Source organism: Leuciscus leuciscus (genome assembly GCF_965113295.1).
Source record: "Leuciscus leuciscus genome assembly, chromosome: 15".
Lineage (NCBI taxonomy): Eukaryota > Metazoa > Chordata > Actinopteri > Cypriniformes > Leuciscidae > Leuciscus > Leuciscus leuciscus.
In genome coordinates this window covers 9,897,156-9,910,121 of record NC_138739.1, presented here as the reverse complement: position 1 = coordinate 9,910,121, position 12,966 = coordinate 9,897,156, and the positions used below count along the sequence as shown (strand labels likewise).

General features: G+C 34.0%; 1 protein-coding gene across 2 annotated transcripts in view; it reads right to left on the bottom strand.

The window, feature by feature from the left end:
• The window catches only part of LOC309476055 (uncharacterized protein), a 298,593-nt gene that overhangs the window by 1,996 nt on the left and 283,631 nt on the right, over positions 1-12,966 (bottom strand). The window contains exons 4-7 of one of the 2 annotated variants that reach the window (XM_082139191.1): positions 3,731-4,048; positions 2,398-2,529; positions 1,786-1,814; positions 622-1,473 (exon numbers count right to left, since the gene is read on the bottom strand). In XM_082139191.1, coding sequence (XP_081995317.1) covers positions 1,357-1,473; positions 1,786-1,814; positions 2,398-2,529; positions 3,731-4,048 — 596 coding nt within the window. In that variant the 3' untranslated portion in view covers positions 622-1,356. Of the gene's footprint in view, positions 1-621; positions 1,474-1,785; positions 1,815-2,397; positions 2,530-3,730; positions 4,049-12,966 lie in introns of those variants that run through there. The other variant, XM_082139192.1, reaches the window with a different exon arrangement.

Here is a 12,966-nt window from a genome sequence, read left to right as displayed (position 1 = left end):
TGATACAAAATGCATATTGTTGTTTAACCAGTACATATCTGTGAAATATGCTTAATACCAGTGGAAGGCTCATGCAAAAAAATACATTACATAAACTCATATTAGGCATTTTGTTGCTTTTCTCCAGCGTCTTTCAGTGCAGTTTAACAGGTTCAGTTCCTGAGATTCAGAGTTTGATCAAGGACACAATGGTGATATTTCATGGATCAACCCTTGCAGGATTTGAACCTTTTACACTTTAACCACAAAGATACGACACCACAAACAAAGTGCTTCATGAACTTAAACATTTTCTGCTGAAAACACCAGTTTAGAGTAACATTAATGTTAGAAATAACGTCATACTGGTGTTTTCTTCAGATGTTCCTCTGTAGTGTTATCAAGATGCCAATGCTAAAATTGTAAGTATAACATTACCAGTTATAAATGAATATAAACATAAGCAGAAAAAATAATAATAATAAAAACATCCAGGTCTTGCAGTGTAAATTCTGCCGTTATTAAAGTCCCACTGAAGGGCCTTGGAACGCACAGGTTTGTTTGATGAGTTGACGTAACTTCCACTAAGAAACAGGAGCTCTAAACTCTAGCCATTTCATTCTTAATTACCATTCAGTTGAAAAACAGAATAAAAACTAAATAAAACTCAAGCGTTTGAGTAAGCGAACACACATCTCCAACACATATTGCTCCCTGACGTGTCAACGGTGGCTTTGGCCAGGTGGTGTTTATAGCATAGGGGGCGGAGCTTTAGATTCTAGAGAGCGTTTGATTGGACAGAAGATATGATGAGAAGCTAAAGTCTGCGGTGATGTCATAAAAATCCGTGATCCATTTTAGCAGAAGTGAGAGACTGTAAGTTTTGAAAGCTTATATCTCCTAAATGCAAATTTTGCCATTCTTCCGGAGCGCATTAACTTATTCATAAACTTAAGGCTAACATATTCATACTGAAAGCTAAAAACCTCAATTATGATTTCAGGGGGTCTTTACAGATGAAATCACGTCCTGACCGTTTCTGTCCAAATCAATTTAGCAGCTTTAATAAACATTTAAATACCATGAAAATCCTCAAGCGCTCTTTGTACTATTGGAGGTAATGTTCTCCGTTGTTTCTTACTAATTAACCGTTTGCCTTTTCTGAAGCAATGTTTGCATATTTTAAAATATATTTAGGCTACTTATTTAAATAACTAATAAATGAACTATTTTGAATTAGTTAAAATTGGTGTCAAGGTGAAATGTCTCTAGTATTGGTGCCAACTAAAGAAATCTTGGTATCGTGACTCTTTCTCTGTGAGCGATGTGAGTTTCTTCTCTTCAAGTTCTTTTAATGAAAGTATCAAAACAATAGTGTTATGTGGGCGTCTCATTGGCCGCCTCAGCCTCAGCCTGATTACGGTTCGAGTCTCTGAGATTCTTCATCAGAAAAGTGTCTCTCTGATCAGGGGACGGGTCTTCAGCTCCACTTTCCTGTTTATAAAAAAAACACAGATGAACAGAAAGAAAAAGAAATAAACCGGATTGATGTTTGAGTTACACAAAGGCTTGGAATTGCAAAAAAATAACTAAATATCTTAAAATGTAGGATGTTTCTCTTCACATTTATAATAATAATTCATGTTTCCTAAACAACCTGCACATTTAAATGCTTGAAATATTATTTAAATAAATTACTCTAATTATATAATAATATAAAATGTAAATCACACACAAACATTTAATCAGTGCACAGATGTGAATCTGTTTTGCAGTCAGACAGATTCAGTTGATGTAGTTTCTCACCTGTTTATCGCGCTTCGTCCTGTTCGCTTCTGGAGGAAAAACAACAAACTCTATTAAACACTTTACTTTGGTTAGAGTAAAATATTGATAATTCTCACATCTTTTAAAGATGTTTTTAAATCTCATATTTCCATCTTATTAAATCATTTGTATGTTACACTCACCGTTTCTTTTTGATCTGCACTTGTAACAGTAAATCACAGCAACAATCAGAAGATGAACAGGAAAAGCAACAATCTGAAAAATAACAGTAATGGCTGCATATATTCCTCGCCGGAATGGAGTCGGACCTGGATCTGGATCTGGAAGAGATAAAGACAGACAGTCATTGTTTGTTGTCAAAGTAACTTATAAATGAACTTCAACAATATTTTTGTCTGATATCTATTTCTACACGTGTCTACTTTGGTCATCAGTTGTATGATGATGATTTAACTGGTCAATGGCTCCATCTTGTGTGTTTTTGAAGAACTAGCAGCTAAAACACTATTTGAAGACTATTTATACTTTAGTTAGAGTAAAAAAATGAAAATTCTCACATCTTTTAAGGATCTCATCTCATATTAAATCTCATATTTCCATCTTATTAAATCATTTGTATGTTACACTCACCGTTCCTTCTTGCTCTGCGCTTGTAACAGTAAATCACAGCAACAATCAGAAGAAGAACAGCAACAGCAACAGCTGCATATATTTCTATCCAGAATAGAGTCAGACCTGGACCTGCATCTGGATCTGGAAGAGCTAAAGACAGACAGTCATTGTTATTTACAAAGTGACTGATAATTCAAAAGTATTTTTGTCTGATATTTATTTCTACACGTGTCTACTTTGGTCATCAGTTGTATGATGTTGACTTAACTGGTAAACTGTGAGATCAACTGGAAACACTAGCACAGAAATACTGACTATTAATACATTCATTTTTCATCTTAATAACATTAGTTAATAACTTTTTTTTGCATGTGAATAATTCTTTTGTCAAACAGACCTCAATGAAAACATTTACTGGGTTGATATAAACATTTTATGAACATATTTTTTTGTTAACTTTAAATCCACTGCACTTTGGATTCTTGGTGAACTAAAAAGAAAAAAATAGATGTATTTAAACTGATGATAATAAAAGGTGATAAGAGATGATATTGTCCAGAACAAAACAGTTAAACTACCACCAATAGAAAAACTAGTTTATTTTTAAATCATAAAGCACTGAATTTAAAGTTAAAGCTATAAATTACAGTTTAAGAGTAAATGTGTTTTTCTACACTACCAGTCGATAGTTTTGGTAAGATTTTTAATAATTTTGAAGTAAGACTCTTCTGCTCACCAAGGTTGCATTAATTTGGTTAAAAACATATATATATATATATATATATATTATTATGGCAGTTTAAAATATCTGTTTTCTATTTTAATATGTTTCAAAGTGTAATTTATTCCTGTGATGAAAGCTGAATTTTCAGCATCATTTCTCCAGTCTTCAGTGTCACATGATCCTTCAGAAATCATTCTGATATGATGAGTTGATGCTCAAGAAACATTTCTCATTATTATAAATGTTGAAAACAGTGATTTACATTTTTATTTTAACGAATGGAAAGTTCAAAAGAACAGCGTTTATTTGAAATTAATAACACATAGAAACAAAAACACATAGAAAACACATACAAAAATAGCTGTTTTACATTGCAATAATATTTCACAATATTACTGTTTTTTGTTTTGTTTTGTTTTGATCAAATAAATGCAGCCTTGGTGAGCGGAAGAGATTACTTTCAAAAACATTAAAAATCTTACTGATCCAAAACTTTTCTCTGGTGGTGTAGATGCTGTGTTTCAAATAAATATAGGAAAAGAAAAAGAGAAAACACTCCTGAATGTCACTGCAAAAGTATTAAACACAAGACTTGTACAAGACTTGCTTTTAAACATGAAAACTCACCATGAACAGAAAAACTGAAGATCTTTACACTGATTCTGCTGTTGATGATCACTAGTGTATATTCTCCAGAGTCTGTGTTTCTGGTGTTCATGATGGTCAGAGATCCAGTCTGATGATCCAGCTTCAGTCTGCCTCCGAATCTCTCTTTACACTGAACATCTGTACAGATCTCACGCTGACCTCCAGTGATTAGAGCGATACGAATGTCATTATAAAACCATATAATCAGGTCTTGTTGGTTTGTTTGAACACCAGTGTTTAGAGGGACTGAATCTTCCTCCATCACTGACACTTCTTGTGTATCAACACCAGACACACCTGAAGAAGAAACAATTAACATTAGTCAAACAAATGCATAATAGTGCTTTGAAAATGCTTTCTTACATATCATATAGATTGTGAGTAGAGAGATATGTCTAAATTCACGGTGAACATTCACTTCATGAACATTATACAACCATGAATATTATGATACTCCAGTAAATTGTGCCATTTCCCAAAACATTAAGATACAAGGGAAGAATAAAATGTTTTATTGTTATTATTTTACAGTTTTAATCTTACACTAAAATAACACTTTTATTCACCCACAGTGACTCACACTAGTAACAACTGATGACATCACGGCTTGATCTTTGCTTGACCAATCAACGGAAAGAGGCGCTTTATTCCCGCCGTGTAGAGATGGAAAAATACAACGTGTTTATCCAGTTTGGTTTTATAGTTTTTCCATTTGGCGGATTACAACAAAGTTTGATGAAAATACAAACAAAAATATGAAGATTTTTTTTTTGCAGTTTCTTTATGTTCATGAGAAGGATCGAATATGTGATAAATGAACGATTTCTTTTTCTGTTTAAGACAAAAATGAGAAAACTAATTATCTGAAGGTACACGGACTAATAAATAATAGATGCATTGAAATGTGTGGATGATATGATGAGAAACTGACATCTTCACCAGAACTAAACAGTTAAACTACCACCAATAGAAGAACAAGCCTACGCTTTTAAATCATAAAGCACTGAATATGAAGTTAAAGATATAAATTACACTTTAAGAATAAATGTGTTTTTGTAGAAATTATCTTTATGCTGTGTGTGATATACAGGTAAAGACAAAACACTCCTGAATGTCACTGCAAAAGTATTAAACACATTAATGATGTGATTTAAATGGACAAGACTTCCCACTGAGCAAGCGACGTCTGTGGACGTACAAAACAGGTTGATATCAAGTCCGCCCGTCCAGGCCATGATCTGAACGTCCATTGACAGCCAGAATTAGTCGATTAATGACACTGAGAAATGATGTCCAATCTGGCCATAATCTAAACGTCTACTGACAGCCAGAACTAGTTCAGAAAAGACGTTCATACTGACTATAATCTGGACGTCCGTTGACATCCAGAAACAGTCCATAAATGACGTGAATAAAGATGTCCAATCCGGCCATAATCTAAACGTCCACAGACAGCCAGAACTAGTTCAGGAAAGACGTTCATACTGACTATAATCTGGACGTCCGTTGACATCCAGAAACAGTCCATAAATGACATGAATAAAGATGTCCAATCCGGCCATAATCTAAACGTCCACTGACAGCCAGAACTAGTTCAGAAAAGACGTTCATACTGACTATAATCTGGACGTCCGTTGACATCCAGAAACAGTCCATAAATGACGAGAATAAAGATGTCCAATCTGGCCATAATCTAAACGTCCGCTGACAGCCAGAACTAGTTCAGAACAGACGTTCATACTGACTATAATCTGGACGTCCGTTGACATCCAGAAACAGTCCATAAATGACGTGAATAAAGATGTCCAATCCGACCATAATCTAAACGTCCACTGACAGCCAGAACTAGTTGAGAACAGACGTTCATACTGACTATAATCTGGACGTCCGTTGAAATCCAGAAACATGACTGACAGCCAGAACTAGTTCAGAACAAAATGACAAACAATATCTGTAAATTAATTAACTGACTGTTACGGACTATATCATTAACTGTTAAATTGATCTTGCTGGTCAGACAACAACAGGGTTCATGATGCACACATGGCACTTTTAAGTTTGTATTCATGAGGTTTTACTATTTTTTTTTTTTTTTTTTATGTTTTAAATTAATTTATGAAGCCACTGTAAAATGTATCATTAGCCTACATGTTATATCGTTATACTATAACACTGTCATATTTTGTGCAGGCATTAGCTTACTTCATCGTAAATAGAAAAGCCTGACAATGTAACTGCTAAATACCCAAGTATTGTGGTATTCCACAATGTTTCTCACTGACACACTCATAACTCAAGATTGTGGATTGAAGAAAATCCCAAGCTTCCTACTCATATTTTCATCATTGTGGCGGTGTTCATGTGTGTTCAATTTGTAAATACGATCTTTATGATACTAGGTATGTCTTGAATGCATCAATAGCTCTAGTTTAGGGACAATCCATACAAACAATCTTTACTAAACAGACTGTCACAGTGAGAAGATTTTTGTCCTTTATCAATGCTAAAGGCCTAACCACTGCAGTTAAATAAAAGTCTGTAGACAAGTCTTAAGGTTAGGGTTAGGGTTAACCTTAACCCTTAATTTCTAACCCAGACCCGGTTTCACAGACAGGGTTTAGATAAAGCCAGGATTTGTTCTTAGTTCAATTTGGGTATTTAATTATAGCTTTTAAAAATGTGCCTTAGAAAAAAAAAAACATTACTGGCGTGCATCTTGAGACAAAACAATGGCACTGCCATAAGATATGTCAGTACAAGTTGCTTTCAGGTAATACAGCTCAAACATGCATTTTAGTCTGGGACTACAGGCTTGCCTGTGAAGTGTGAAACCCGGGGTATTATGTTGTAACTTGTATATAATTATGCCAATGTTACCAAAGTGTTGCGTTGGACAGAGGATTAACTCTAAACCAACAGGTTGTGTACCAGTGCCACACAGGGTGAAAAGGGATGTTGACATTATTAGGCATAAGAGTGTTTCTAAAGGAAAGGTCAAGAATTTGTGAAAGTGTAAAAGGGTCATTATGGGTCACATGAATGTAATTGTCACCACCATGATACCAATTCATTAGATTTTCACATAGATCTACATACAGAATTGTATATGAATATATGCAGTGTTTGCTCTGTTTAATATACTGTTTGCTCTATTAAATTGCACTTTATCAGAACAGTGGCAAATAAATATTATATATGGTCAGTTACTGTAAGTTCTTACAGTATTTTTAATCTTTCATTTATTGTTTAATTTTTAATCATGCACTGCAATGAAAAAAACAATTTAACCAATTGATTAAATATAACAGCCAGCTTACAAATACAACCAAATAAATAGCACATTATATATTTTATATATATATATATATATATATATATATATATATATATATATATATATATATATATATATATATTCATATTTTCCTGTAATTGCAATGTTGCCACACTATTGGCTGTCTCTCCTAGCTGTTTTGAGCATGATTGGTTATTCTCTGTTTATTCTTCCTGTCATCCAGGAATCTAGCCAATGACAACTATGCGCGCCTTTACGAGTCAAGTTTGAATAAACGTCAGTTGAGTGAGTCGGTGTTTGCTTTGCTGCTGCGCGGGATCTTCAATTTGCTACATCGTTTAAAACATGGATTATTTTTCATCGGACTGCTAAATGTTTATTTTGAGCGAGGGTGTTGCTGGATGTAAATGAAGAACAAACAAGGAATATGGACAAAGAATTTTATCAACGGAAATATTGCAATCTATGGAAGGTAAAACTTTATTTTATACAAATTCTCTATCAAGATATAGTGTATTACATTGAGAATCTAAACGCGATTAGAGCAATATTGTTAGTGCATACGGTATTCCAATGTATTATATGCTGCTAGCATGTGTAACTTGTCTAACTTAGTTTATGATAAAATAAAACTCAGCATGGGAGCTTACAACGAGTGAACTGAGAATATATATTGTATCTTTAGACAGAAAGGAACTGTCACAGTCTTATACTATAAGAATCTGCACACTAGGCTTATGAATCTATTGATCGCGGGATGGCTAACCGATCAGTTAAATTAACGAGATAATATGTTTTGGAGCTGGTGAGTCAATTTAGCAAGCTTTTGCAAATGTCTCCGTAAGTAAGTAAAACAAATAACTAATATTGATGTGTATGTGTGTGTTTCCTTCATGATCCAGGCATTTGGGGAATAAATATTATCCAGCCACACGATGTTCAGATGCGGTGAGTATTGTCATAAAATACACGTGAAATAGAGGCAGAACATGTGAATCTGCTCAAATGCACTGGTTCAAACCCTCCAGACAAGCTTTATCTTCTTGAGTTTACAGGCCTAGCTGACCCAAAAATAAATGTCTTTCAAAATGAAAGTATTTTCAAACCTGTATAACTTACTTTTGTGAAACAAGAATTTTGGGAATAAAACAACTGTATGCATTGTAGCCTATGACAAAAATAAAAGGCATTTTTCAAGATATCTTAATTATGGTTCTACATAAGAAACTCATACAATTTCAACATATGGGTGAGTAAGCTACATAATGAGATAACTCTATATTTATTTTTATTGAATTTTTTTTTTGAATGAGCTGTTCTTTTAAAGGATTAGTTCACCTCAAAGTTGAAAATTGTGTCATCATTTACTCAACCTCAAGTTGTTTCAAACCTGTATGAATTTCTTTCTTCTGCTGAACACAAAGAAAGATATTTTGAAGAATGTCTGTAACTTGGTCCCATTGACTTCCATAGTATTTTTTTTTTCCTACTATGGAAGTCAATGGGACCCAAGTCTGTCTGGTTAGTCTATCCCAAGTCTATCTTTCTTTGTGTTCAGCAGAAGAAAGAAATACATGTTTAAAACAACTTGAGGGTGAGTAAATGATGACACAATTTTCAACTTTGAGGTGAACTAATCCTTTAAGGACATTTGCTAAATTAACCATGTTTTTTATTATAGTGTAGAAACCATGTTTTTATGGTGGATTGATTACAATAATTTATTAAGTGAGTATAGGAGCAGGCTTCACTGCATATTAATAAACTTTTAGAGTGCTGGCCTGGATAATTGTAATACGTAAAATAGGTAAGAGGCCGCACTATGCATAAACTTTTATTTGCAAAAATGCGTTTCGGCGCGTGCAAACTGATGAAGGCACGCGCCGAAACCTGTTTTTGCAAATAAAAGTTTATGCATAGTGCGGCCTCTTACCTATTTTACGTATTACAATAATTTATGACCATTTGGTTAGTGTCGCAAAAAATGGTTAATTTTTAGTAAGGGTTCTCCAGATTTATATAACACTTATGGAACATTAAAAAATGGTCCTATGTTACGCGATCAATAATCCTATTAACACACTTTTTTAAAAAATAAATATTTTTAGATCAAGCATTGGACTTACGGAGCAGAATAGGCACCAACAGAGAAACAAGTCCATCACTAGTAAGTATCCACTGCAGTATCTGGTTACACTTTATTTCGATAGTCCACTTTCACTAACATGTCAACTAACTTTCATTAGAGTATTAGTAGGCTGTAGTAGACAGTCAATAGACTGGTAGGTTAAGTTTAGATGTTAGGATTCGGGTTAGGAGAATAAGTTGACTTGTAGTTGCCAAGTAACTTATAGTCAGTAGAATGTCTGTTGGGGGACCAACAAAACAGAGTGTTATTAAGCAGACAGTCTACTAATACTCTAATGACTGATAGTTGACATGTAGTTGCAAAGTTACTTATAGTTAGTAGAATGTCTAAAGTGGACTATCGAAATAAAGTGTTACCCAGTATTTAAATCCGCAGTCAATTTTAAAGGCACAATGCACTCCGAAATTAAAAAATTATCTCTTTTTTTCTTCTCTCGTGCCATTCCAGATATATATCTGACTTTCTTTCCACAAAGATTTTTTGAAAAATTATCCATTATTGTAAGCCAATATAATGCAAGTGCATACGCCAGAAACTTCATACAGCGTACTCACAGCTTGCTGTGTTGTTCACACAAGATGTTTTCTGCACTTATCATGTGAGCTTTACAATGCTCTTGGACTTTTTCGACCTTCAGCATTTTGGTGTCTATTCACTTGCCTTATTTGACACACAAACACAAGAGATGGATAATATTTCTAAAAGTCTAGTTTATTTTTTCTAAAATATGTGTTTTCATCTGAAGAAAGAAAATCATATACCTTTTGGTCGGCATAAGGTAGATAAAATGAAGGGGGAATCAGTTTGCTCTCCTTTACCTAGTAAAATTTTTAAACATTACATGTGATTTAATAAATGTACAATTAAAGGGGTGTTCGAAGCAAACATCTAAATCCTTTCACAAAGAGCCCTTCCACAAAAGGGTTAGCAAAGGGGGACATGCATCCGATGGTAAATTAACTGAAGTAATTTTATCTTATAGTAATTTTATATTATATTTATGGTAATGTGACCTAGGATGGCAAGTTCCTGTGTTTCATTTAAAATTAGATATGGTGGAAGAGTTCAATTTAACATAGAATAATTGAGTTGTTTGTTTGGGTTTGCTATATTACACACATTTTCATCATACCGAAGTTCCATAGGTAAAACTTTTATTAATAGATGCGTTAATGTAACTACCTGCAGGGTTAAAAGAAAAGACGTCAAGAACACACAAACTTAAGGAACTTTTACACATCAACAATGTACTAAAAACAGAAGAGTTTTTTCTTTGTACAGATGACAATGTTATTAAAACGATTACCGTTTGGACAGATCCACTGTGTTAATCTACATGTTCCTTCTTTTGGTGATGCACATTTTTCTATCAGACATAAGTTTTACATACCAGACAAAACGAATGAAATGTGACCCATGCTAATTAATTCCCCCCTTTTACCTCTCTCTTTTATCTTTCTGTGGCCAGGATCCGTCATTCATCAGAACAGCTACCAAGAGAAGTGAGTATTCAACCTCTACCTCCTTTGTCTCAATGTCATTTCAACACAATTGGTCTCCAAAGTACTATATGTATGTGTTTATATTAGGGGTGTAAGATTAAGAAAATGTCATAATTCGATACAATTGCGATTTTCGATGCAAAAACTATTCACAGTGTGTAAATGTAGTTACTAGTTACTTTGTACTTTGATGTGCATCTCCATAACTGAGGCCGATACGATACGCATCTCGATGCATAGCCAACGATACAATAGCCTACATTAATGATACATATAAGCAGCTGCCAGCTACCGATGCAATGCAATACGATTCACTTTTATTACGATCCGGTGCGATTCGATTTCGATTCAACGCATTGCAAAAATATGATGCTATGCAATTCAATATGGTATAGATAGTTAACTTTTATTTCTTTTGTTCAGACATAGGGCAAATCATAAAGTAGCTTAAGTGCCATCTGACTTTTAACACATGGCTCTCTCACAATCAAAAGATTTGGTTTCCACAAAAAAAGCAGGTACTGTAGGCTAACTGACCAGAAAGCAGGTGCTGTTATTATGTGCTTCACGGGCCGTTTATCAGTTTGGACCAGTACAGCGCGAGCCGATCTTGATCAATCGACACTGTTACTACACGGCGCTAAGAGATCCCCACTGAAGTAATAACATCGCTGCGAGATCTATTGAGAAGCATTCATATTTCTCTGTTATTAACGGATCAAACAGCGCTGACGTGGAAACATTGTGCCATGAATGAACAATCCAGTGTCCACAGATCATTAACATTCACCATGGATTTACTGTAGTAAAACAAACTGTAACCTTGGAAGTTTGGCAGTTACGTTGGTTTTATTTTGACATGAATAAAATGACTGCCCTCAAATGTTAATCTGAACTAAAATAAACCTTTGTTTATAACAGTGTTAATTTCGTTGACGAATAATTTTCGTCATTATTTTCGTCAACGACATTTTTTCACAGACGAAAACGAGACGATAACTAAATAAAAACTAGTTTTGAATGACAAAAACTATGACGAAAATCTATTGACATTTTCGTCAACGAATAAAAACTAGACGAAAATGTTAGATAGTGACGATTTGGGAAGCGATCCAGTCTGATGTCCTGCATTTGTGGTAGATGCGCACAATTGTACTATAACGTGATCTACCCAGAGGCACACGAGTTGGCATGCGCTGCATGTCTCATAAAACGTTAAAACATGCAAACGTCTGGGAGAATGAGTAGAGCAGACATGAAGATCTGAATAAGAGTGACGACGCAAAAAAAGAGCTATATTCGGTACGGTTTTCTGTGCGCACACACCCGACCCGAAGCGTGCAGCCATTCATACAGACACCTATACAGCGCGCGAGTACTGAATTGAGCTTTCTTTCGTGTCTGAATGGACAAAATACACACAAATATTATGTCTAAATGTCCGTTTTGGAGAGTATTCACGCAAATGATGTCGGTTATGTCTTAAACAGTTGTGAGTATCTATGTGCATCAGTGCAATTCTGGATCCGCATGTCATTGGACATGATCCGATGTCTTAAAGTGACAGTGGGTAATAAACCTAATGCGGTCTGTGTCCTTAATATTGATCAAGCAACAAAAGAAAAAGAGAAAAGCATTCACTGCTCGTTAATAGCTTTAATAAGGATTAATTATATTTAATTCATACAAATAAATATGTCTGCTTGAAAGAATATGAATGATGTATGCAAGTAGTTATAAATAATTCATAAATCATTCATTGAAAAAAAGACTGTCTTCTACTTTAGGAAAAGTGGTTTTATTTAATTTTAAGATATTTTTTTAAGTTACAGTAGTTAAATCTGTATCTGTATTGCACGTTCAAACTTTAAAATCATTCATATTAGCAGGTTAATATATGTTTTCTCCGGGGGTATATGGGTTTGGAAATTTTAGAGAAATTCTAAATAAATGCATTTAAATTGAAACCCATTATATTTTAGTCGACTAAATCTACTGTAGATTTAGTCGACTAAAATCTTATTGTATTTCGTCGACTAAAACTAGACTAAAACTAAAACAATTCAGATGACTAAAATATGACTAAAACTAAATGGCATTTTAGTCAAAAGACTATGACTAAAACTAAATCAAAATTTGCTGTCAAAATTAACACTGGTTTATAACTACAATATTACATTACATTTTTTTTCAAGGAGCTGTTTTACATGCTTCTAAGAGTCAATTATAGCTTCATCATTCCTCAAAGTAAAAAAAAAAATCATACTTT